We start from the raw sequence: 24,481 nt of genomic DNA, 5'->3' as shown, positions 1-24,481 counted from the left end.
GCCATCATTGAAAAGAAAAGCAGAAATCTAACAAAAAAAATGAATTTCTGCTTTCATTCAAGAAACTAGAAACACTGGGCTACTCTTCTTGAAGGGAATCAATTGCCTGCAACTGCGTGATACTGCCTTTTTAGGAGGGCCATACGTTCTTCAGTTTGCCACAGTCCCCACCCCTCCCTGCAGTTTCCCCAACATTTAAGCCACGTACCTATTTCTGTTTACCAACCGTCTTATGCCATTGTTTCGTTCTAACCCTTGATCAGTTTTCATCATTCGCACTATCTGCCTGATCCTGCAGGGGTATCGTTTAAGAATACGGGTACACACTAGACTCAATGGAGAGGACTTTTAAAATGGTAAATCTTGAGACTCACCTTCAGAAATTGACTTATTTCTCTGGTATGAGGTTCAAGAATAGGTTTCTCTGAGTTGTTTGTTTGTTCATTTGAAGTTGCGCTGTTCATTCTACGTGCAGCCAGGGCTGAGAACCGTTGCTCTGCCGTGTTGAATCCTGGTGATTTTCCCTCAGGGTGAGCGAGCTAACGTTCCCCTTAATTCGTCAGGAGAAGTTGAATGATCAGCTGGAGGAACAGAGGCAGGAGCAGGCCCTGCAGCGGTACCGCTCGGAGGTCGACAAGCTGGACGACTGGCTCCTGAGCACCAAGGCCACCCTGGACGTTGCACTGGGCACCTCCAAGGAGCCCATGGACATGGAGGCCCAGCTGGTGGACTGCCAGGTACGGAGATCATCCCGAAGGAGTACGGCAGCACCACAAAGCACACGGTTTTTAAGTGTGAGAACGTGGTGGGAAAAAGGCTTGATACGGATGTCTGACGTTTACAACCCACATACTTTATATGTGTAGACAGTAGAAGAGCAATATCTTATAAGACCTTACATGAAATTTGAGCTTTGTCTTTTGAAACATTTTTCCAGTAGCTCCTAATCTTTAGAAAGTCTTCAACTCCCTAAAGGGAATTTTTACAAAGACTGTATCTGGGGCTAATAAAAAGTACAAAGCCAGAGAGAAGGACAGTGAGCAAGACTGGGGTGAACACAGCAGGAGTGGTTCCGAGGTTCTCTGCTTGGAGAGCTGTGGCTCGGAGAACCACAACTCTAATTGTGGTTCTGCTGCAATTGTGGTTCTAATTCTGATACATTTTTGGGAAAACTTGAAAAACTGTCGGTTATAGGCAGACAGACTGAACATAGGGCAGTTGTCTTTTTGGAGCAGAGAATTTCTCTGATGTGAGGTCTCTTAGAATTAGGGATAATGACTTTAAGGGTTTATATTATTTTCTTACCTCTTTGTTTTGAAAAATTTCAGACTCACATATAAGCATAGAGAGTATCTCTAATGATCTCCACGTGCCAATCATTGAATTTCAAAGACTGCGAACATATTATACCTCATACGTGGGTGTTGCATACCTTAAAATCTGTTTCATTTAACTAGCAAGTCTCTAGAAAATCCTACCTAATCTGCAGGGATAAATATCAGTAAGCGTGACTTCATATTTATCCCATGTAGGGTCAGAGGTAATACACAAAAACCATTAATTAATGAATGTTACTTTTTTTCTTAATGTGAAGTAATCCATTTTGGCCATTTCTTTTATGATTTGAGATTTATGGTGACACCCATCGTTACAGGTTGAATTTTTAAAGTCCTTGGGTAACTAAGCCCAAGGACCGTAAAGCATTCAAAGCATTATTCAAAGCATTATTCAAAGCATTATTATCCCCTGCTTCGATGCTAGACAATAGAGCGCCACATGGCAAGTGTTTTCTAGTCTTTAGCTCATATTTTCTAAAGTTTCCTTCTGGAAAGAAACACCTATTTTTAGCATTTCCTTTTAGCACTTGAAATTACCACATGCGCCAGCATTTCAAAATATGTTTGCCGTTACTCCCACCTCTCCCTTTGGGATACCTCTATTTTTATCGTTATAGAAAGTCCATAATTTAAATAGTATATTTCAGGACTCTTACAAAGTACTAAAATGGTCTTTTGACAATATTTTCAGAAACTGAAGCATGTGGAATCACACAAGTATGCAACTGTTCCTTGGTCAATTCAAATCTATTGATATTTGCACCAGTCGTATGATTATAACTGTGGCTGTTATACAGAATCAGGGCCAAATTATGGTGGTTGGGGCTCTGGACACTTTGCTTCAGTGGGCCCCTTCTTCTATTAAAAATACTAAAAATTGTATTTTTATTTTACCAATGCTTTGGTACAAAGACTAATATAATCCAAGGTGGTTTCATTTTTTTTCTTATGATTTTATTTTTTGTTTTTAAAAGATATCATTGATTTATTTTTAGAGAGAGGGGAGGAGAGAGAGAAAGAGAGGGAGAGAAACACCAATGTGCGAGAAATGCATCGATCAGGTGCCTCTCTCATGCCCCCAACCAGCCATGTGCCCTGACTGGGGATCGAACTGGTGATCTCTTAGTTCACAGGCTTGTGCTCAATCCACTAAGCCACCCCAGCCAGGACTATTTTTTTCTTCTGATTTTAAAATAAATTACAATTACAACATTTTCTTGAGCACCCCCAAAGTATTATGGCCCCTCAGCACTATTTCAACTTTGCCTAATGAAAAGGTCAATCCTGCACAGAATTATATTAATTTCTCAAAAATAACCTTTAAGATATCATCCTTTAAACCCCATTTCATAAAAAAAATCACTTTTTTATTTAGTTCTAGATTTTTGATTCAAACCGATATTCTTAAAAATTTCTTGGCAGTAATTCTGATTTTGTACAGGGAGATAAAATACTATTCTCCTTAATACATTGCTTGATTGAAAATTACTTGATACATTAGGAAGTGCTTTTCAGAGGGTTTAGAGTGAGGATATAAAAATAGAACAATTTCTGTAGGAAATAAAATGGGTGTTACTTGTTCTGCTTGATTTATTTTGTTGTTTGGTTTTGTTTTAAATCTTGACTTGGAAGAATGGAGACTATTTTGCTGCTTCTCTGGACTTAGCCTCTGTTTTAGAAGAAAACATTCAGAAATGTATGGTTAAAAATACATCATTAAAGAAACGATCATCAATGTAAAAGTCAAGAAACAAGAATAGCAATCTGAAAAACAAAATTGACCCAAAGAGGCAATGTTTTGAGAGAGAAGCCATTGTAAATTGACAGGGAAATAGTTGATCATGTGACATCTTTACTGTTATGAGCCATAAGCATCACTTCTAACAATAAAATAATAACATAATCATAATAATGGGATAGCACTATGGCCTGGCCTTTTCTCCTTGTCTGCTGATTAGAAAAAAATAGGTTTCCAATGTGTTTTTCCAATATATTTTTTATCCTATAACATCTAGTCTTAAATAAGAGAGAAATCAATACGCTTAAGAGATTTAAGAAATCTATCCACTACTCTCCAAGGCTGTAGGAAATCTGGGGCAGAAAACATGAAAGCATATTCTTTTTTTTTTTACGGTTTTATTCATTTATTTTTAGAGAGGAAAGAAAGGGAAAAAGGGAGAGAGAGAGAAACATCCACATGCGGTTGCTGGGGGCCGTGGCCTGCAACCCAGGCATGTGCCCTGACTGGGACAGCATATTCTTTTGACGCAAGACGTGCGAAGTGCTGTGTGTGCATGTGAGAAGCGGTTGCTGCAGAGGCCGGCAGGGTGTGTGCGTGGGTTTCACCCCCATCTCTGTTGCCCTAGAACATGCTGGTGGAGATAGAGCGGAAGGTGGTGGCCTTATCGGAGCTCTCGGCCCACAACGAAAACCTGCTGCTGGAGGGCAAGGCTCACACGAAGGACGAGGCTGAGCAGCTGGCAGTGAAGCTGAGAACCCTCAAGGGGAGCCTGCTGGAGCTGCAGAGAGCCCTGCACGACAAGCAGCTCAACATCCAGGTGAGGCCGCTGACACCGTGCTGCTGCGGGACAAGTGAGTGCTTGCGCACTGCTGGCGCGCCTTTTCCGAGCCTGCCCATATAAGGGAAAGGTGGGGATGGTGCGCACCTTTGCACAGACCTGCTTTACACAGACTTGGGCATGGATTTCCAAATGGTTCTGTAAGGACTGTTTGAATCTGTGGGCCTGAAGATCGCAGTGTAGGAAAGGAGTTAACAATAAATACTAAAATCTAGCAAATACACAATTTAAAAGAGTATTTAAACACAGTTCATAAATTAAGATATTCTGTAACGTTTTTGTATGTTTTCTTGTATTTCTCTTACATTCTACTTTTTAGACGTACTTAGACTTTTACTTAGGACCTACAAGTTTAGAGTATTCCAGGTGAATTGAACATTTTTACTATCATGTAGCAACCTTAACCTTCCCTTACAGTGATTTTTGTTTCATACTACCAGAGCTTTGGAAGGATAGTATTTGCCTAGTATCTTTTGGCTTTCCTTTGATTTCACTATTTCTGTGTTCTATTGTTTTACATTTGATTCTTTTAAAGATCTTATTTATTTTTAGAGAAAGTAATAGAGGGAGGAAGGGATGGAGAGAAACATGATATTTGAGAGAAACATCAATCTGTTGTCTCTTGCACGCCCCCAACTGGGGACCTGGCCCGCAACCAGGCATGTGCCCTGACTGGGGATTGAACAGGTGACCTTTCAGTTCGAAGGCCCATGCTCAGTGCACTGAGCCACACCAGTGAGGGTGAGATTTGATTCTTTTAAAGAACATTTAACTGTATTTTGTTGGTTTGAAAGTTTTTACCTAATCATAAAATCTCTGACTTTTAAAAGATAGATTTATTGCAATTACTGCTATGTTTCAGCTTTTATCACCTTACTATTTGTTTTCTATTTTTTCCTGCTCTTTTTATTAGTTTTCTCCTTTTTAACCCTTGTTTTAAGTGGCTGAGTATTTTTCTTTGTTTTTTACCCTCTCCCTTCTACCACACGCATCTAGTGCACTCTAAGTTCTCTCTCCACATCAGCACGAGGAAGGACCCGATCAGATTTTAACCACTGCAAGGGACTAAGGGAGAAGCGAGGAGACCAGTTAAGAGGCATAGCGCAGAGGCAGAAATGACGAGAACTTCTCAAGGATAATTGGGAAGATGAAAACTCTCTGAAGAAGAGACTTGGGAGGGGAAAGCATAGTAAGGTCAGGCGTTGAATTTTGGGCAGGTGAAGTTTGAGAAGCCTGTTACATTTCAAGCAGTGGCGGGAGTTCAGGGGAGAGACCAAGACTGGAGTCATCGCCCTCTAACTGGTCCTTAAAAGCGTGAGATTTGATGAGCTCACCGAGGGAGTAAGGGGAGAGAAAGAAGACCAAGGTCCTCGAACCCAGCCCTGGGATGCTCCAGTGGTGAGAGTTTGGAAGATGTGGAGGAGCCCACAAAAGAGAGTGAAAAAAAAAAGAAACCAGTCATGTAGAGCAGCGGTCCCCAAGCTTTTTGGCTCCAGGGACTGGTTTCACGGAAGACAATTTTCCCACAGATGGGATGGGGGGAGGGGAGACTGGGGATGCTCAGGCAGTAATGGGAGCACAGCTTTGCTCGCTCCCCGTGCTCACCTCCTGCTGTGTGTCCTGGTTCCTGACAGGCCACGGTACCGGCACTGGTACACGGCCCAGGGGCTGGGGACCCCTAATGTACAGGGAGACTAGGAGTTTGGTTCCTAGAAATCACTTAAACATACGTGAAGTAAAATGCAGATTGAGGCTTAGCAACATGCAGGTCCCCCGGGACCTCAGCAACAGCTGTTTTTCGGTGGAGGAGCAGAGGCACAGGCTCCAAAATGACAGTGAGAAACGGAGGGGAGGCACCGGTGAGGCGGCGGGCAGGCAGCTCCGGAGTTTCTCCGCAAAGGAGAACAAGGGCTGGAGAAAGCTGTACAAAGTGGGTCAAGGGAAATCTGTTTCGTGTGAAGGTGGGAAGAAGAATGGCAGCCAGCCACAAGCCGGACTGCACACAAAGGCAGAAGGATGCACATACATGTGCAAACACACACATGACGCCCCCCCCCACCCCCAGAACAAGTGTGCCTGTGTGTCTTTCGTCCCGGGAGCAAAAGCTGCACCTGAAATCTGGGCAGCCTTTGCTCCCAGGCTGTGGGCTTCCCTGTCCCGGTTCCCTGACCGGGCCCAGGGCACTGCCTCCTTGCCTGAGCCCAGCCCGAGCACGCCCAGCCCGCACTGTGGAAACTGCCCCTCAGCAGAGCCTCCACCCACGTCTGTCTTGCTCTGTCTTGCCTGCTCAGGCTGTCTGTCTGTCTGTCACTCTCTCAGTGACTTGTTTCCATGTGCATGGACATAACTCAGTAGAGGAAAAATCAATGAAAAAGAAGTGAGATTGCAAGGACAGTCTCTTGTAGGAGGGAGAAGAGGGGATCAAAGGGGAGGGGGCGGTCTGAGAACTCCAGTGTCAGGAGGGAGGGAGACGCCCGTGTTGGGGTGCAGAGGCCAGCAGGCAACAATGGGGCACCAGGATCTCGGTGGACACGCAGTACCCAGAGGGGTGGCCATTGCTTCTATTTCCTCAGGGTAATGATTCTTTTCAGACGAAACCACGTATTTTCAGTTCTTTGCTAATTGCATGACTTTATGATCTGAAGCATCAAACCTCATCAGTTGAAAACTACTAGGAGCAATAGTTTTGTATCTGGGAGAGCTCTTACCTACAAAGCCGCAGTTGTACCTCCCCGCTGGAGGCAGGTAGGGGTGGAGGGGAGGGCCTGACTGACACACAGGCACCTGGAAGGAGGGACTGAAGGGTGGGGGCATACGGCCCAGGGCCTCAGGGCTGGGAAAGGGGATGTAAACCCGTGAGGCAGGCCCAGTCAAGACCTTGGCGCCCTGCTCTCCAGGCGGAGAGGCAGCTGTGCACTCCAGCTGCTGTCACACAAGGATTTAGAGTCGGCATTGCTAGATCTTCCAGAGAAGGAAATTTGGATTTACAGCTAAAGCCTTCCAATTTAAATACATTTAATTCTAAAATTTAAAAATAATTTGTGCGCCAAATAAAGCATACCCAGAAGCCAGACCTGGTTCTTGGGCCATCACTTTGGGACAGCAAACTGTTGTTCGTTGGTATTCACCAGTCACCTGGGGCAAATCCCTGGGCTTCCTTTCCTTGCGGATCAGTTTCCTCATCTGTAAAATGGGGATAGTACTGGTATTTAGCTTTTAAAAGTCCTGAGAATTTTAATGCAACTAATGATTACAGTAAGTGCTCAAATCGCAGCAAGTATCATAATGAATAACGACAGACAGTTTGCAAACCATATTCTTTGTGAGGAAAGGACTCCTGACATGCGTGAAGGCTGCCCTTGAAACGGACCTGAGTCTAGTGGGGCCGAGGTGGTTTGGGCTGGTTGTGCCGACAGCCGCCTGCACTGCCCACACCTGGCGGGTCCTGCCCACACCTGGCAGGTCCTGCCCAGGGCCACAGAGATTCTTCCGATTGAGTCAAGCCCTGATTCTGCTGTAAGCTTTCCCAAGGATACTGATGTGTAAACTGTAAATACAGGGAAAAGGGGTCATATTTGACTGCACTGAACTTAGTCACTGTTCATTTTAAAAATACTTTATAAGTTACATCATCTTTTATCTAATAAGTCTCCATCATGTACAATTTTGTTGGCTTTTTAAGGTAGAATTATACCTTTTTGAAGAGATTATTTTCCCAGGCCCTGTGTGTGTTATCATTGCCATGAATAGAGTCTTTTTCCCTCGTGCAAGAAATTCAGAGTTGACCTGAAGTTAACTAATGGCTGTTGGGGCAAATTAGTCTTCCACTGAATGTAGGTATTGGTGAAGTCGTGCCCTTCGGCTGGGGTTTGCGTGAGTCAGGAGGGCGGGACTAGCTCGCTAATTGGAGAGGGGCCGGAAGCACAGCATTTCTCAGAGCTATTCACCTGGGAGGGGGCCTATGTGCCAAGGCCGTTCTTTCAAACTAATTGGATTTCTGTGTGTATCCAGGAAAAACCAACCTCTTTAGCACCCCCTCCTCCATGGGTTCCTTCTCTATATGAAGGGACACCAGACTTGCTGACATATAATCATCTCTTGAAGTACACGTCATCTTTTCTTTGCAAGGAGTTCCTGTCATTTTGTACATTATTATCCACCCAAGGGGGCAGACAGCCATATATATATAAAATGAAATGCTTTATAAAGAAATGTTTTATTTAATGCTCAGCATTCTCCGATCCTCATTAATCTTCCATGGAATGTTCCTGGCACAAGAGGTTACTGTTCTAGTATTTCCAAAATACACAGCGGCGTAGCTCCACCCAAGGAGGATTCCGGAGACGGAAGTCACTTCCGATTCCCTAGCCAGGAGAGAACACTGTTATCAGACCTCAGAGAAAGTAATTACTGTTATTTTATTCCTTCTGTTAGTGTCTCCTCATCCCCAAAGGGAAAAGGAATGACATCTGAGCTGGGTTCTTACCTCTCCCTTTTTTCTTTTTCTTCTTGTGGTCTAAGTGTTACATCTCAAAGTGACTCAATCAGCCAGAGAAAAAAATCACTAACTGAAAAACCAACCTAACCACCTAGAAAGTACACACTAGGCATTTGCTTCTGATGTTGCATAATTTCTGTTTCTTTCAAGCTGTGAATTCAGTCAGCCAACTATGCCTTGCCTTTCTAGACCATCAGTCCTGGAGTCTGAATATGTGTTTGTGCGTGTAAAGTGGTGAAACCACCTGTAGGGGGCTCCACCCGCAGGGCCTCCCCTGTCGGCCACCACGGATGAGAGTAAGTCTACCAAGACATGATCTGCTTGCTGAGGAAAGGTGGCCGCTCTCTCAAAGGAGAAGGGCCAGGAGCCTTTTCCTCAATGGGTTTTTCTTGGGTTCCATTTGCACAGGAATACAGGTAAAGCTCATCAATCATTGTCAGGCAGTAAGGATCAAACAATAGATAACATTCAAAGAACTACTAGGGCTTATTCTAAGTCAGGGTCAGTTAGCTAAAGGGCTATAAAACTTGGGGAAACGAACTCATTTCCCACTCGGACCCGTATCAGAAAATTGAGAGCATTCTTAGTAAAGCAGGTTTCGCAGGATTTTATGTATTTTTTCTTAGGCCTAATTTCCCCAGGGAAACCTGCCCTTTCCAGCACAGGACTGTACCACCCTCTGTCATTGTTTCAGGCTTAAGTCAGGCAGAGGAAGTAAGGCAGCCAAGAGATTAGGAGACTTCTTGCAGACAGAATGAGGACTCAGGCTATGTCAAAGCCAAGTGGTGAAGGTCCGTCACCCCTTTTTGCTATAGCCCCCCAAGTCCTTCTCTGGAGGGCCCCTGTGACCATGCCTGTCTTAGGTTGTCCCTCCCTTGAGGAATCTTATCCATCACTGGCTAATCAGTTGTGCACTGAGGGCCAGGCAAGGTGAAGTAAAGGGGGCAGAGGCAGTGCCCCTGCCAGGGAGATAAGCTTTGTCTCCTTGGTGGCTTATGGTCCCAAGGTCTCTCACTCAGCCTTAGCCATGGGGGGTTACAGCTTCTGAAACCAGTCAGGGAGGCTCCCAACAACCATCCTTAAGACCTCACATTGTAAGTGTCCTTTTTCTAAGCGCAAATTCTGTGTGAGAAATTTGAAAAAACAGCTCTCAGTCAGACGGCAGGAACCTGGTAGAAGGGTGAGGAGGTGAACTGAGCAGTCACCAGGCAAGTTTTCATCTCGGAAAACAAACCTTTTCTAAGAGCAAAGCGGGGAGGAAGTGACCAGATGCCACCCAGGAGAGGCGTTCTCTACAGGCTCCTGTCGAACCGCTGCATCATTCCTGCCAGAAGGTCCAGGATCTGTCAGAGCCTTTTCTGGGCCGACAGTGCACCTCAGACAGAGAGAGTCTGTTTCATGTAGAAGCTTATGGGCCATCAGCACTGGAAGAGTATCAATCCTCCCCACACCTCCACCTTCAGGAAAATCACCGCTTTTCTGTGATGACTTTCCTGGAGGAGTGGAGAATATTCTGAACTGGGTGTTCCTCATCACCCATGGTGAGGGTCTTGTGAAATGCAAACAGCATTTTTTAGACCAAGAGCACCCACATTGTTCTGTCTACACAATGTTTTTCTTGCTGGGAAGCTGGATCATCTTGAAGGGAAGGAAGTACCTATGAGTTAAGGTGGCTCAGAACCTGGAGAGGATTACCTATGGTATCCTTCCCTGTACGCTTCATCATCCTCTTCAGTTCGTTTCTCTTCAAGCACTGATGCCAACTTTGAAAAGTTTATCATCTCAACATTATCTCAAACATTTTACAGTTTAATCCTAGGATTTTCATGACTAGAAGGATAAACAGACCCCATCTGTTTTCCTGTAATAATGTTTACATAAAAAACGTCCGAGCCTGCAGACAGTTCTGGTAAGAGTTTATTTCAGCCAAACGGATGGCATAGGCCGGGGAGCAGAATCTCAGATGCTCTGGAGAATAACGTTTCTGCCATTTCTTGTATGCTTTTGAAATTAAGGAGGGAATGTAAGGAAGATTATATGGAGGTGGGAAAGAACAAGGCTGGGATTGGATTACAGGATAGTTAACAAGATCATGTCGAGGGTGGCTGGGATTATTTCAAAGGTATGTTGACCTAAACGCAAATGCACAGAAAAGTGGACAGGGCTTGCTGAAGGTCTTAAAGATAGGCTTGAAGTAAGACTTCCCACCTTGAATGGCCCATTTGGGGATTTATGATCAGAGCACCCTGTGAGGTTACTTTCCATCGAATTCTTTTTTTCCCACCCACAATAGTTAGTGTAAAATCCTGGAAATAAGAGGAAGATCGGGGTCTTGGTGGGCACTCTGGCAGGATGAGCTCCCTCCGCTGGGGTGGCTGGGGCCCGTTCTGTGATCAGATTTGGCAGAGAGGCAAAGGACAGGAACAGCAGCTCCAGAGCTAGGCAGTAGGGCCGCTGCTCGATGAAAACAACCTAAAAATGCCCCCCCCCCCCCACCTCGTCCCTACCCGCCTCCCCCTTCCCTGCACTCCAGCCACCCCTGGTGCTTCAGTGCTATTGCGTCCTGGTTCTTTCTCCCAAGGTCTTCTTCCTCCAGCTGTTCCCAAGGCCTGCAGGCCCCTCCCCCTGGATCTCTGCCATTATCGGGTGCCCAGGGCCCTTGTCCCCTCTGAAGGTGCCTTGTCCGAGCAGCTTCAGAAACCCTTCCCCTTCTTTCTCTATCCCACTGTCTAGCTTCCCGTTCTTGGTGGGCTTCTCTTACCTTCTCTGATTTGGTTATTGTTGATCTCCCCAGCAGGGCCCCGGTCTGGCTCCTTCTTGGCAAAGTATGCCCAGTGCCTAGAACAGTGACTGGCACACAGTGGGTACTTAATAAGTACTTAGTGAATGAGCTGCCTTCAAATCGTGTGCTTTATCCTTTGACACACTCACCTGTGTGAGCAGAAAATCTCTCATTCAGAACCAGTTTCATTCCTGTGTGTAGTATTCCAGGGCCTTTCAAAACCCATCCGAAAAATCAAGCAGGAAGGATAAATGTCTGCCAGACAATAATCACCTTTGCCCTTTTCCTGTCTCAAAGCCAGCGGTGGCAGCAGATGGCACTGGGGTCTGGTCCTGGTGGCATTAGGGGAGGAAATGAGATCCAGAGCTACTATGTTCTCGTGGAAAGCATTCCGGAGTAATATCTGGCGACCCCATCAGTCAGCTGAAAGGCCCAGCCTCTAAATAGGCATTTCCCCCCTCAAATACGTCTGACTACAATCATCTATTTATTATTCTCCCTCCTGCAAATGCCATACATTTGGTGGGTGTTGTGTTACCATTTTTTTAAAAACGCGGTTTCACATCCAAATGGAACCGCTTTGGTGTTAAACCGGCCACACTGAAGTAGTCGCAACGCCGCTCTGGTGAGGGTCTTCCTGTGGGTTGCGTGACTCTTGGTTTCTGCCTCGTGAAAAGCAGGGAACGGCACCGCAGAAGGAGGAGAGCGACGGGGACCCCGCTGCCACCCAGAGGCCGGGCGTCCAGGAATGGCTGGCCCAAGCTCGCTCCACCTGGGCGCACCAGCGGCAGAGCAGCCTCCAGCAGCAAAAGGTAAAGCACGTCCTCCCTCCCTCCCTCCCTCCAGCCTGCGGGTCTGCCAGGCACGCCCTCGAGAGAAATGTTACTTGTGCACTAAAGACGGATACGCCTTCGTCTTCTTTTAGGACAGACTTGGCCAAAGGTTCCAACGTCCTTACTGGTGACCGCAGGAATGCTGGGTCCTCTGAAAGTCTATTATTCTTTAACAAAAGCTTTAACAATAGTGTGACAACTAAAATCCTCCTGATCAAGATTACCTACTCTATTTTCAGACTTGCCCCAATTTCAGACTGTTTTATATAAGAAGAACCTCAGGAAAGCCTGTGAGAATCGGTGAAAGTCAGAGTTACATGGTTTTTAAAGAAATGCAATTTATTTTTACTTTCAAGTAGATCCCAACACAAAATAGGATTGCAAATTATTGCCCGATTGAGAGGGGGAAGAGTTTTGATGAATAAGAATGATTTCTCATTGATAAATTAACTTTATGTACCAGGCATATCACATTTTAATTTTTTTTAAAGAGCAAAGGCATGTATCATAAAATCTGAAAAAGTGTTGATCAAGGAAGCAGGCCATTAAAGAGCAGCAGCTGCTGTTGAGGCTCTGTGTCCGCAGCTCAAAGGTGGTATTCATTTTGGAAAAGGAAACTGCACTTCCTACCACTGGGGGGCACCATTGCCCAACAAAATTTTCGTTTCCCATTGAATTCTCCGCCCCCCTCCCCAAATTTTTCAGACATCTTTTATCAAAGCCAGAAGGCTATGGAGTACTTTGGAAAGGTGTTTGAGGCTCTGCCCAAACCACACTTTTCATGCAGTGTGCAAAATTAAAACGTACCACAAGAGCCCTCTGAGGATTTTGCAGACAGAGAGCCACGACTGTAGACGATGCCCGCGGGGTAACCAGGGTGCGTGCGTGTGTGTTGTCTTCCTGGAGCAGGAGCTGGAGCAGGAGCTGGCGGAGCAGAAGAGCCTCCTCCGGTCGGTGGCCAGCCGAGGAGAGGAAATCCTGACCCAGCACTCGGCCGCGGCTGCGGGGACCTGTGGCGCTGCTGGGTATGTTAGGACGCACTTTCTTCCCGGCACTGGTTTTCGAACGTCTAAAGAAATGTAAACATCTCGAGCAAAGTTGTATTTTAAACATCTGCAAAAGTTTAATCATCTTGTCTTCACTTTATGATATTTGGTGTCTGGCACAAATCATGTCCCCTTTTTATTGCAAAATCATAAGCATGTAATTCTGTAACATGACAATATCACACTCAAGCACACCACATATTTTATTTATTTTTTTAGAAAATACATTTTTAAATTTATTTTTTAGAAAATATTTTTTAATTTATTTTTAGAGAGGGGAGGGAAGGGAGAAAGAGAGGGAGAGAAACACTAACGTGACTGCCTCTCGTGTGCCCCCTGCTGGGAACCTGGCTCGCAACCCAGGCATGTGTCCTAGACTGGGAATCGAACCCATGACCCTTTGGTTTGCAGGTCAGCGCCCAATCCACTGAGCCACACCAGCAAGGGCCCATATGACATGTTAGATGAAATGCTCAAATTAAAACTATAAATTATCACACCCGTATTGTTACCCTCCCAGCCACATGCACGCAGGCCTTACTTCTGCCGACCCTGTACAACTCACTTGCACTTCGAATGTTCTGCTGCACAGCATGGGCACGGCTTATGTGGGCGAGCTCATTTGCCTTCTTCCTGGTGTGCTCAGCTGTCTTTCCAGAGAAGAGACTCCTGAGTTCACTTTTTAAAAAATCAAATAACAAATGCATCATGAAAACAGATCACGATGCGTCTATCTGAATATCTAACTGCAAAATATATTCCCCATGAGAACTTACCTCCCCTCAACGTCATTCTGAAAAGTAAACGTACGTGCCTACTAAATATCTTGGTTTTTCTCGAAGACCTATTTTTATAATATCTACGCACAAAGTCATTGAGCTTGGAGTCCTGCGGTAGAGCGGGGACTGAAAGTCTTACATGCAGAAGAAGAGAGTGTTAAGAGAAATATTAAGGGAGTTGGACCGTTTTCAGGTTAAAGATTTGGGTTTCAAGGTTGGAAGGAAGAGGAGCCTCTGCAGGAGGAAGGCTCCCCATATTTGGAGTCAGGCCTGGGTTTGATTCTGATTCAACAGCTGCCACCATGTAAAAAGCGACTCAGCTCCAAGCCCCAGATTGCTCATTTGTGGACTTAGGATAATAAGTGACCACCTTCATCCCAGACGGGCTGTGAAAGATGTGAATGTCCCCTGAGAGGATATATAGCAAAACTCTTTTTTAAAAAAGATTTTATTTATTTATTTTTAAAGAGGGAAGGGAGGGAGAAAGAGAGAGAGAGAAACATCAGTGTGCAGTTGCTGGGAGCCGTGGCCTGCAACCCAAGCGTGTGCCCTGACTGGGAATCGAACCTGCGACACTTTGGTTCGCAGCCCGAGCTCAATCCACTGAGCTACGCCAGCCAGGGCAGCAAAACTCTTTTTAATACCCAAAGCTTTGAAAAGAAGTTTGGGTAAAGCCTGTGTTCCTGGGTCATGGAAGCTTGCGGGAGAGGACTGCAGCGTCCTTGGCAACCGCACTGTGGTAAACAGCTCTAACTACGCTGACTTCAATTTTCTCATTTCTGAACATTTATTTGGAGGAAACAGCATAAAGGAGGAAGTACATATGATGAAGATAATTGTTGAAATGTTATTTACAATCCAATCATTGAAAAGGCAGAAATTCCCACTAGGATAGAAATGCTTAAGAAAAAGGTCTATGCATATATAATCTTAAAAAATTATAACAATATTGGAAAACATGTGATAGTAGGTAAGATGGGACATAAACTGAATGTGTAGTACGTGTGTAGGTAAGAGCCATACTAGTATGTAAATTATCAAAGCTCACTTCGAAGAGGGATGATTTAGAGAACGTTTTTCTTTTCTTTTTTTTTCCAGTTTAATCAGTGCTGACATAATGTTGTCGGCATGGAACACCAGTGCTCACTACACACATGTTATATGTATGTAACCACATATGCAGGGCAAAAGCAGATTTACAGTTTTTATATGGAAAATAACACAATAGTTAATAAATAATAAGACAAGAATAAACTCTGGGTTTCACATACAACTGTAAACCTACTTTTACCACACCCAATTGGTATGTATTTAAGAATTTCAAGAGGAAAATAATAGAAACAAAACTAAAATGCAGTTTCAATAGACATCATGACACAATGTATAGAAAATAGGAAGGATTTCTAAAAAAGAAAAACAAGACAAACTATTAATAGTTAACAAGTACCAATGAAAAATAAGAAGGACGAATATGGCACCTATAGTCAGAACTCCATGAAAAGAACCCTATAACTAAAAACTGTGTTAAAATATAAAGGGATTTAAAAACTCCTATTGGGGATCATGCTTAAAAATGCTGAGGCCAAGCCCTGGCTGGCGTAGCTCAGTGGATTGAGCGCAGGCTGTGAACCAAAGTGTCACAGGTTCAATTCCCAGTCAGGGCACATGCCTGGGTTGCAGGCCATGGCCCCCAGCAACTGCACATTGATGTTTCTCTCTCTCTTTCTCCCTCCCTTTCCTCTCTAAAAATAAATAAATAAAATCTTTTAAAAAAAGAATTGGTAGAAACAGTAGTTAAGATATTTTAAAAAATGCTGAGGCCATAAATATGTGTGTCTGTATAAATACACAATGAAAAAAAACTGTTTCTTCTACCACTTGCTCTTAAGACTTGCTTTCACTTTGCATTTTATATTCTTTTCCCAATCCTTCTAAGGTGTTTATGCACCCCTCATAGTTTTCTGAACATTTTTGCCAAACTCTATTTTTACAGACCCCTCACCCACACTTCGCCTCCTCACTGTGCACTTCCAGAAAAGCAGTAGGAATCTTGCCATGGTTTTTTTTTTCTGTTTGTTTCCTTGCCTTTCACTTTGGAAAGGACCCAGAGAAAAGGCAAACAGCTATGAATTGCTCTTCCAAATATAAAAAAAAAATATATTTGAAAGACTAAGCTGCTGTGCAGTGCTGACTTTCTATACAAGATTCACATTCAAGACTGCGAATAAATTCCTTAATTTTTATACAAAGGTTTCAGAAAAGTCACCTTTAAATCTCGTTGATTCCAGATCAGCTGTGCCTTTCAAGCCGTGGGGCATATATACCACGTTACTAGGTTTTGAAAAAAAGGATTATGTTAAGTCTTTAATTTAGTAGCTGATTTTCTAAGACTATTAGTTGTGAACTGGTTTATGTAAGGAAGCCCCTGCGGGAGGGGCATGACTTGCTTCATGGGCACACATGCGATACATAGAGAACGAGTCCTATGCGAGGTAGAGGGTGGCTGATGGAGGGGCCTTTCCTTAATTGCTAAGGGAGCTCCAGTAGAAATTAATTGATACAAATATCAAAGAGAAAGAGGAATATTTTCCACGAGAAATAAAGGGCTGTGTTCTAATTTAAGGGTCATTTGCTGATGATGTTTTATATGTGTCAGTGATTGAATGTGAGAACGTAGGTATTAGCCATCTACTGGTTTTAAGCTAAATTATTATACAAGCATAAATAAATTAAAAAGTGGTGAACTACAGTCCACCACCACAAAAAACATCACAGTAACAAATTTAGTTTCATAAACACGTTAAAAGTTGTTTGCTATTTAAGAAGATTTTTAAAAATAAAAATTCAGAGACTAATATAACACAAAATTGAAAGAAGTATCAGCTTTTTAAATAGATTTTGTTTATTTATTTTTAAAGGGAGGGGAAGGGAAAGAGAAAGAGAGGGAGAGAAACATCAGTGTGTGGTTGTCTCTCATGCGCCCCCTACTGGGGACCTGGCCCACAGCCCCGGCATGTGCCCTGACTGGGAATAGAACCGGTGACCCTTTCATTCTCAGGCAGGTGCTCAGTCCACTGAGCCACACCAGCAGGGTGAAGGAAGCATCAATTTTATTTTGGCATTTTCTCCACTCAGTATTACTTTTTCAGATAGATCTGTGTTGATAGATACCCATCAAGTTCTTTTATTTTAATTGTTTAATGTTATTTTATATCGGAAACATCATGTATTTGCCTGTTTTCTAATTGATAGGCATTTACATTGTTGCCATTTCATTTTGGCTGTTACTGGTATTGCTGAACTTCTTTTGCGTTTCTAACTGCACAGGTGGGCCAGATTCGCTAAGTTATATCATAGAAATAGAATTCCTCTCTTGTAGGCTTATAATATTTTTTAAAGATTTTATGTATTTATTTTTAGAGAGGGAAGGGAGGGAGAGAGAGAGAGAGAGAGAGAGAGAAACATCAATGTGCGGTTGCTGGGGGCCGTGGCCTGCAATGCAGGTATGTGCCCTGACTGGGAATCGAACCTGCAATGCTTTGGTTCACAGCCCGTGCTCAATCCACTGAGCTATGCCAGCCATGGCAGTATTTTTTAAGGTTTAACTTCAGCAAACTCACCTAAAGAAACTAGTTTGTCAATTATTACTTTGAGAAGAATTGGCTTTGGGATAGTGTAGAGTATTATCCTGCCAATGAACTTACAATTTTTTCCCACTTGAGCAAAAGTTTTTGTCAAAGTAATAACTAGTGTCTATATGCCTCTCAGATGTCATGATTCTATCAGCACTTCAAAACTCCTGATAAATTAGGATCTATTGGAACTTGCATACCCCAAATTCTTACCATTACCATTGTCATTATCACTGGGCCCCATTTATTGAGTGACTGTTACTTCCCAGGCAGGATTATGGGCATTATGTGTATCTTCTCTCACTTTATTTCCCATAATTCTGCACGACAGAGAATATCTTCATTTTAAAGATGAGGAAATGGTGGCTCAGAGAAGTGATGCAAATTACTCAAAGTCACGAATCTAATGTGCTAGAGTGGGGATTTATTTATTATAATTTTTAAAAAATTTTAAAGATTCTATTTATTTATTTTTAGAGAAAGGGGAAGGGAGGGAGAAAAAAAGGGAGAGAAACATCAATGTGTGGTTGCCTCTTGAGCACCCCCCACTGGGGACGTGGCCAGAAACCCAGGCATGTGTCCTGACTAGGAATTGAACTGGCCACCCTGATGTATTTACTTTTAATCTTTTTCCCAGTGGCAGTTGGCATTCGGTATTACATTATTTTCAGGTGTGCAGCCTGTGGAGCAGGGATTTAAACACTCCACTCTGTCTCCGAATGCCATAGTCATTCTCAGATGCACACTGCTGCCCACCTTTGAGGGTGACAGGCAGGTGCCCTCTTTCCTTGTCCAGAAGCCCGGTCCATGTCCTGAACGCTGATCTTTGGCCTCAGGGCAAAAACTCTCAAAGACGAAGTCACATTGTTACGGTTTTGAATTCATATGTGGTCTATGTGTCAAAGGATACGAGTCCGCATACTTTCTGATCCCAAAAGATGCAATCATTATTACCTTTAATGCTGGGCTATTTTCTATGTACTTTTAAATGACCACTGTCCTCACGGCCCCGTTATAATGTATTTGTTTTATGGTTAGGCTCACAATTTCCTTATTTTAATTTATATGTTTTCAAGAGGGAACTAATGACTAAAAGAATCTGGTTCTAGTTTTAGACGCCGCATCCAGCGCACGCGATACGTCACCTAGAACCGACCGCCTCTTTACGCACATTGTAAACTCGGAATATTTATTCTCCTAATAGTGAAAAACCTGATGTGTCATCCCAGGAGTTGGGGATGGAAGGGGAGAGGCCCGCTGCCGAAGACCAGATGAGAGTGAAGTGGGAAAGCCTGCACCAGGAGTTCAGCGCCAAGCAGAAGCTGCTGCAGAGTGCTCTGCAGCAGGAGCAAGAGCAAGTGGTATCGGACATTCCGCTTTTGTATGCTAAGTACTGTAGGAGGTGTGCAGCTTTGCTGAGGCAGCATAACTGGGCAATAATCTATACTTTCATTATCAATACCAAAATAAGACGTGAAGCAAATTATCCTCCTTACCTTTTTATATGGCTTCCCCTAATAATGATATATTGACGTGTGAACATTTGATGTCGAGGTGCTATTTCCTCACAGAGATAATTAACACCTGATTACTCTTTGGCACAAACCATTAAGTTATAAGTGTTCCTCCTTTTTCCACCACTTTGAAAATTATGGGTGTAGGCCAAGGACATATCCTCTTCACACACTCCTGACTCATAGTTTGAATTCCTGATTCCTGGTGCAGGTCTCGGGGACTTGCTTGCTAGCTCATCTTCACGCGATAGCAGTTCCCCATTCTTTTGGCTGTAAGGAATATTTACATCCCTCAAACAGAGACTGCGGTCTCTCTGACTGTCCTAAGTCAGATCCATCCAGGATGCTTCTAGGAACGTTTTATGCTATCCATTCATGAGGTGCCCAAGCCCTAGATTCCACCTGTAGTCCATTCACCTTAAAGCACCCACATGATTCATCCAAGACTGCAGCCCACCTGCACATCTACCCATTACCTGTCCGTGGCGGAGAAAGCTACTCTTTCTCTCCGTCAGTGCCCGCACCCCAGGGCCCTCCCTGTGGGGTCACTGGGAAACTGTGTTCTGCTGCCACTGACATCCCATGTGATGCCTGGGCTGTTAGAGTTCAGGTGCGCGTTTATAGCTCACTGCCCTGGGGGCTGAGAAGTGGGAAGCATTGAAGGGTATTCTGTGATGTATTTGCAGTTCGTTGAGTGCTTTATTTTAGGAGTCACTGGTCATTTGCACAAAGTGCCTTCTACGCTTTCGTGTGAAGAGGTAAGAAAAGGAAGGGAAGAGGCAGTCTGGCTGTGAGAGTGTCCAAGAAGAAAGAGAATGGTCATTTAATGAACATATTTGTGTTCTAGGTGTTAACATGTCTAACTGGGAGGTTGATATTATCCCTATGTTGTCTATCTGTAAACTAGGTCTTGAAGAAGTTAGATAATTTCTTAGGGTCTCATGACTAAGAAAGAGACAGAGCTGGGGTAGACACAGGTCTATCCAACTCCCAGTCCCTCCTCCTCCTCCACACCAGCGTACTGACAGCTTTGGGTGCTGGATACGCTTACTGCCCTCAAGTATAAGAACAGGCACTTTGGGAATGGGGGGCGGGGGCTAACATTCATGAGATTAAAAGGCATCTATCTCTCAGAGCAATTTTTCTCTGTGCATGTCCATGCAGAACACCTTACACAGCTCCCTAGGAAACTGCAACCAGACCAAGGAAATATTTTATACATTTCTCAAATTAAGCAACTATGGCAAGCTCTGTAAGTAGGAACTGAAAAGAAAGCAGAAGTAAAAAAAAAAAAGTACTGAAAAGCCACTACAATATACACCCTACAGATGTGGGGTTTAAGGTGATGGGTTTTAAAGAGACGCTGGGTGTGGCGGGCATTTCAGCTTCGGTGGGGGATAAGCCTGTGTGTGAGAGGAGACGGAGTAATCAGCCTGGAAGGGAAGGCGACAATGAGGTGTTCTTGCAAAACGTAGAAAACTGAGTTTGACCGGGAGCAACATTGAAAAGTTCGAGTGTTTGGCTACATCATGGCCCTCCCTGGGGAGACAGACAGACATCCTGTGTACCTGAGAGAGTTTGGCGGAGGCGAGGGAATGATGAATGCAGAAGGGTCAGTCCAGACCCGGAATTCGGAATGGATTATTTCACCAGAGGTAGTGCCACAACCAAGAGAACACACTGAGAGGAGGGCTGTAAGACTTCGGGCATTTCCCCCACCACTTCCTTTTTAAAATGCATCAGTAGAAACATTGCTATTGCTGAATCCGGTCACCGTGTGGAATGGACGTGGTGTGTCCGAGAGGTCGTATTTCTCTAGAACAGGTTTCCGTAAGGACAGTTTTCCCGCATCTGCTTTCCTGCGTGTGATTCTAAATGAGAAACCTGAACAGGGGCATATGCCCTCCAGTAAGCCTCCCTGTTTGTCTGCAGCTTTACCGAAAGCCAAACCGGCTCCTGTCCGGCGTGCCGCTGTACAAGGGCGAGGGGCAGACCCAAGACAAGTCTGCGGTGACGTCTCTGCTGGACGGGCTGAACCAGGCGTTTGAGGAGGCTTCCTCCCAGGTAGGGCTGCGCTCTGACTCGGCTCGTGGATCTTGGTCTTCGTGAAGTTGTTCCACCCCTGGGCACGAACCGTTGTGACTCAACCCTAGCGAATAGCCCCAAAAGGCAGAGCCGGGAGACCCCGAAGTCATATCCTGGTATTTTCCTTTGATTCCTCAAAACACTGTCATGAATTCATCCTTCCCCCTCTCCTTTCTTCCCAGGGTGGAGGGACAAAGAGGCAGAACGTGCACTTGGAACAGAAGTTATATGATGGAGTCTCCGCGACCTCCACTTGGTTGGATGACGTGGAACAACGTTTGTTTGTTGCCACAGCCCTGATACCAGAAGAAACGGAAGCTTGCCTCTTCAACCAAGAGGTGAGTTGGGCAGCTTGTGTGTCTGTGAGTGTGTATGACGTTTCAAAGCACTCCACTGTCTACGAGCCGAAGACTGGATTTGTGTGTGGGTTCCTGGAGCTATTATTGAAGTGGCCTTCTCTCATCAACCCTAGGCTCTTGCCAAAGATATTAAGGAGATGTCTGAAGAAATGGACAAGAACAAGAACTTGTTTTCCCAAGCGTTTCCGGAGGATGGTGACAACCGCGACGTTATTGAAGACACGCTGGGGTGCCTTTTGGGGAGGTTATCCTTGCTGGACTCAGTGGTAAACCAGCGGTGTAGCCAGATGAAGGAAAGGCTCCAGCAAATACTGAATTTCCAGGTAAGACATTATCAAGAAGGGTTGGTCCTTCCTCCAGCCACGTTCAGTCACAACCGGCATGTCTCACTGAGGTGTGTTATACCTACACCTACTTTTTTTTCAAAGGTACAATGCAGATCAAGAACTTTACAGAAAAACTAGGGGACTGAACTCAAGGGTTAGAAAATGAAGAGTTTTATGCTCCTAGAAATGGAGGTTGAGAAAAGCAGCCAACCAAACTAAGGGCTGAATGGGACTTTAAACTCAACCCATCAAAGTCCTGTTTTTGGCACATTATAATTATAATAGCCAGTTGATGATAGTGGAGTTTAAAACATATAACCAAAGAAATAGGCAGTATTTCTTTGGGCTGTAATAAACCATGAAGCCTGGACTCCAATATCGAGGCCCATTGAAATTGATGGTGGGCTAATTTGTTCCACCTGTGTTAAAATATATTGCAAAACTTCCCACTCCGAACTCCTCACACTGCCTTTTAGCTGCAGACCAGACTTCTGTTGCCAGCTGAATAATTGTGTGCTTATGAAACTTTTCCTATGACTATAAATTTCAGCAAATGCAAAAATTGCTGGTAAATTTTTAGTGTTGATTTTCATTCCTAATAAAACAAAGAAGTGCCCTTTGGGAACACTTAACTTTTAACTGGATTTTTATTTTTAACAAATATAGAAGTTTTATAAAATGGATACCAGCGATTAGGGCCAAGAGTTTAATGTAAAAATTTTGATTTCCAAAACCAAAAAATGTTGTGAAGTGCCAAATAAATGTAGCATTCACCAAGAAACCAGGACTTTTCTAGATGTGTATCCAGGACAATGTATCACCGCCTTCCAGGAGTTTAACGTTCTTAAAACTGCAAAATAAAATTATCACAAATATTTGTGTATCCTTATTTTAGTCACAAAATATTTTTATATGTACTATTGTCTTTAATCCTCACAACAGTCCTGTTAGCTAAACATTGTTCTAATATTCATTTTGTGAAGTTAAAAGAGCAACAACTGAGAACAGGGTCTCCAAACCCACTCCTCCCGGGCCCAAATTCTGGCTTTGTCGCCTACTGCTGTGTAGCCTCCACTGCGTTTCCGTGTGCACAGCTATTAAATCCCACCCATGTTAATGCCCCATAGGGTTCTGTGAGGATAAAATGAGTTGAAACACTGTGAACAGTGTGTGAAACATGGTGCTCAGTGAGTATTATTGCTGTTGTTGATGTCAGCAGTCGTGTTTATTCTAACAGGTTAGGGTCTGAAAACCATGCAAGGGTTCAATCACTTCTCCAGGGTTATTCAGCCATCGAGAACGAAAGCCAGGGTTTGACTCAAAGAATATTTTTATACTTTGTGTTGTTCAGCTGATAGACGGGGAGACGGAGAATAGTAGACCTATTCAAGACATACCGTTGAAGGCAGAATCATTTGGCACTTGTTGGTGGTTTGGATATGGGGAATGGGAAAAAGGGGGGCAGCTGGGGAATTCCAGGGGCTCTGACTTGAGGAGGACATTGGCTGGCAGAGGAGACGGTGGATGGCAGTGCCGTTCACCAATGGGCCAGACGGAGTTGCTGGTGGTTCTGTTGGCTGGGCGAGGGTTCGGGGCAGAATTAGGACTCAGGTAAGCAGTCACTGTAGACACTTAGGGATGCAAGTCAGGTAAGCAGTCACTGTAGACACTTGGGGATGCAAGTCTGTGGCTAAAGGAGCAACCCAGAGCGTTTGTGTGTGTTGTGCTGTCTACCACATTGGAAGGAACGAGCATTTCACTTGGAGTCAAGAAAAGCTGGGATTGATTACTTAGGTGCTTTGCTTTTCATGCAGAATGTACACATATACACAGCATGCCCCAAATCCACAAAACTGTTGTGCAGTTTGTGGAAACTTGTTTCATTACTCTAAAATTTATCTTGCGTAAAATGACACACTGAGTTTTAACAGCAGTCTAGTCACGCTGTTCTATCAGTTATGCATGAGGTGGGTTAAAAGTGCAAATGTGTTTGTCACTCAGAGGCATATTTCCCTTTTCAAATTGCCTTTATTATACTAGTGTCTTTGGTGCATTACAATTTTTCTTAGTCAATAGAGTCCGTGAGAGTAAACTGTGAACCAAGCCGTGAATACTCTGGAACTTATTTTGTGCAGAGAGAGGACCAAGAGGGGAACGCTTCATCTTGAAATTCTCTTCAAGTCATGTTCTCTCTTTTTCTCTGGCCAACAAGTTTCTACTTGTTGGTGGCCAGCTCACGAACAAAAACTGAGATTCTAAAATGTTTGTGTTCCAGTTTTCATTGAAAGAGTTCCAGTGTTAGCGTAACTCAAGGTCAAGCCGCATGACACTGCATTTTACCTCACACCACGCACATGGGGCACGCCTTCAGTGCTCAGCAGTTTGGGGAGTGGCATGCCTCCTTCATTTTCTGTTTAACGTTTGAGTGTCCGCTTTTGCCAGACAGCTAGCCTTATCCTGTCCCCAGGGGCAGGCAATCTGGAAGAGTGCGTAGGTGTTCTGTAGGTATATATACCTGCATGGAATCACGCGTTATTTATCCACTCTTCTGTTTCCAAAGAATGTTTACCTATAGACTTAACCCCAAATAAATTTCCTGGACATTTTGATTTTTTTTTAAAGTGAGCGAGGCAGTACAAATGATTTTAAAACTTGAAACTTCCTGTGGACCTGTTTTTGCAAACAGCTAGAATCCTGCCTCTTTGTGCCCT

The 24,481-nt window shown here is 44.1% G+C and overlaps 1 protein-coding gene across 13 annotated transcripts in view; it reads left to right on the top strand.

The window, feature by feature from the left end:
- SYNE1 (spectrin repeat containing nuclear envelope protein 1) overlaps positions 1-24,481 on the top strand; it is a 433,377-nt gene that overhangs the window by 293,937 nt on the left and 114,959 nt on the right. For 10 of the 13 annotated variants that reach the window (XM_036024914.1, XM_036024915.1, XM_036024910.1 and 7 more), the window contains 8 exons: positions 564-737; positions 3,704-3,895; positions 11,874-12,008; positions 12,939-13,054; positions 18,691-18,847; positions 20,933-21,064; positions 21,268-21,423; positions 21,558-21,767. In XM_036024914.1, coding sequence (XP_035880807.1) covers positions 564-737; positions 3,704-3,895; positions 11,874-12,008; positions 12,939-13,054; positions 18,691-18,847; positions 20,933-21,064; positions 21,268-21,423; positions 21,558-21,767 — 1,272 coding nt within the window. The remainder of the gene's footprint in view (positions 1-563; positions 738-3,703; positions 3,896-11,873; positions 12,009-12,938; positions 13,055-18,690; positions 18,848-20,932; positions 21,065-21,267; positions 21,424-21,557; positions 21,768-24,481) is intronic. The other 3 variants (XM_036024918.1, XM_028510997.2, XM_036024909.1) reach the window with 1 other exon arrangement.

Source organism: Phyllostomus discolor, chromosome 4 (genome assembly GCF_004126475.2).
Source record: "Phyllostomus discolor isolate MPI-MPIP mPhyDis1 chromosome 4, mPhyDis1.pri.v3, whole genome shotgun sequence".
Classification (NCBI taxonomy): Eukaryota; Metazoa; Chordata; class Mammalia; order Chiroptera; family Phyllostomidae; genus Phyllostomus; species Phyllostomus discolor.
This window is presented reverse-complemented; position numbering and strand designations above follow the sequence as displayed.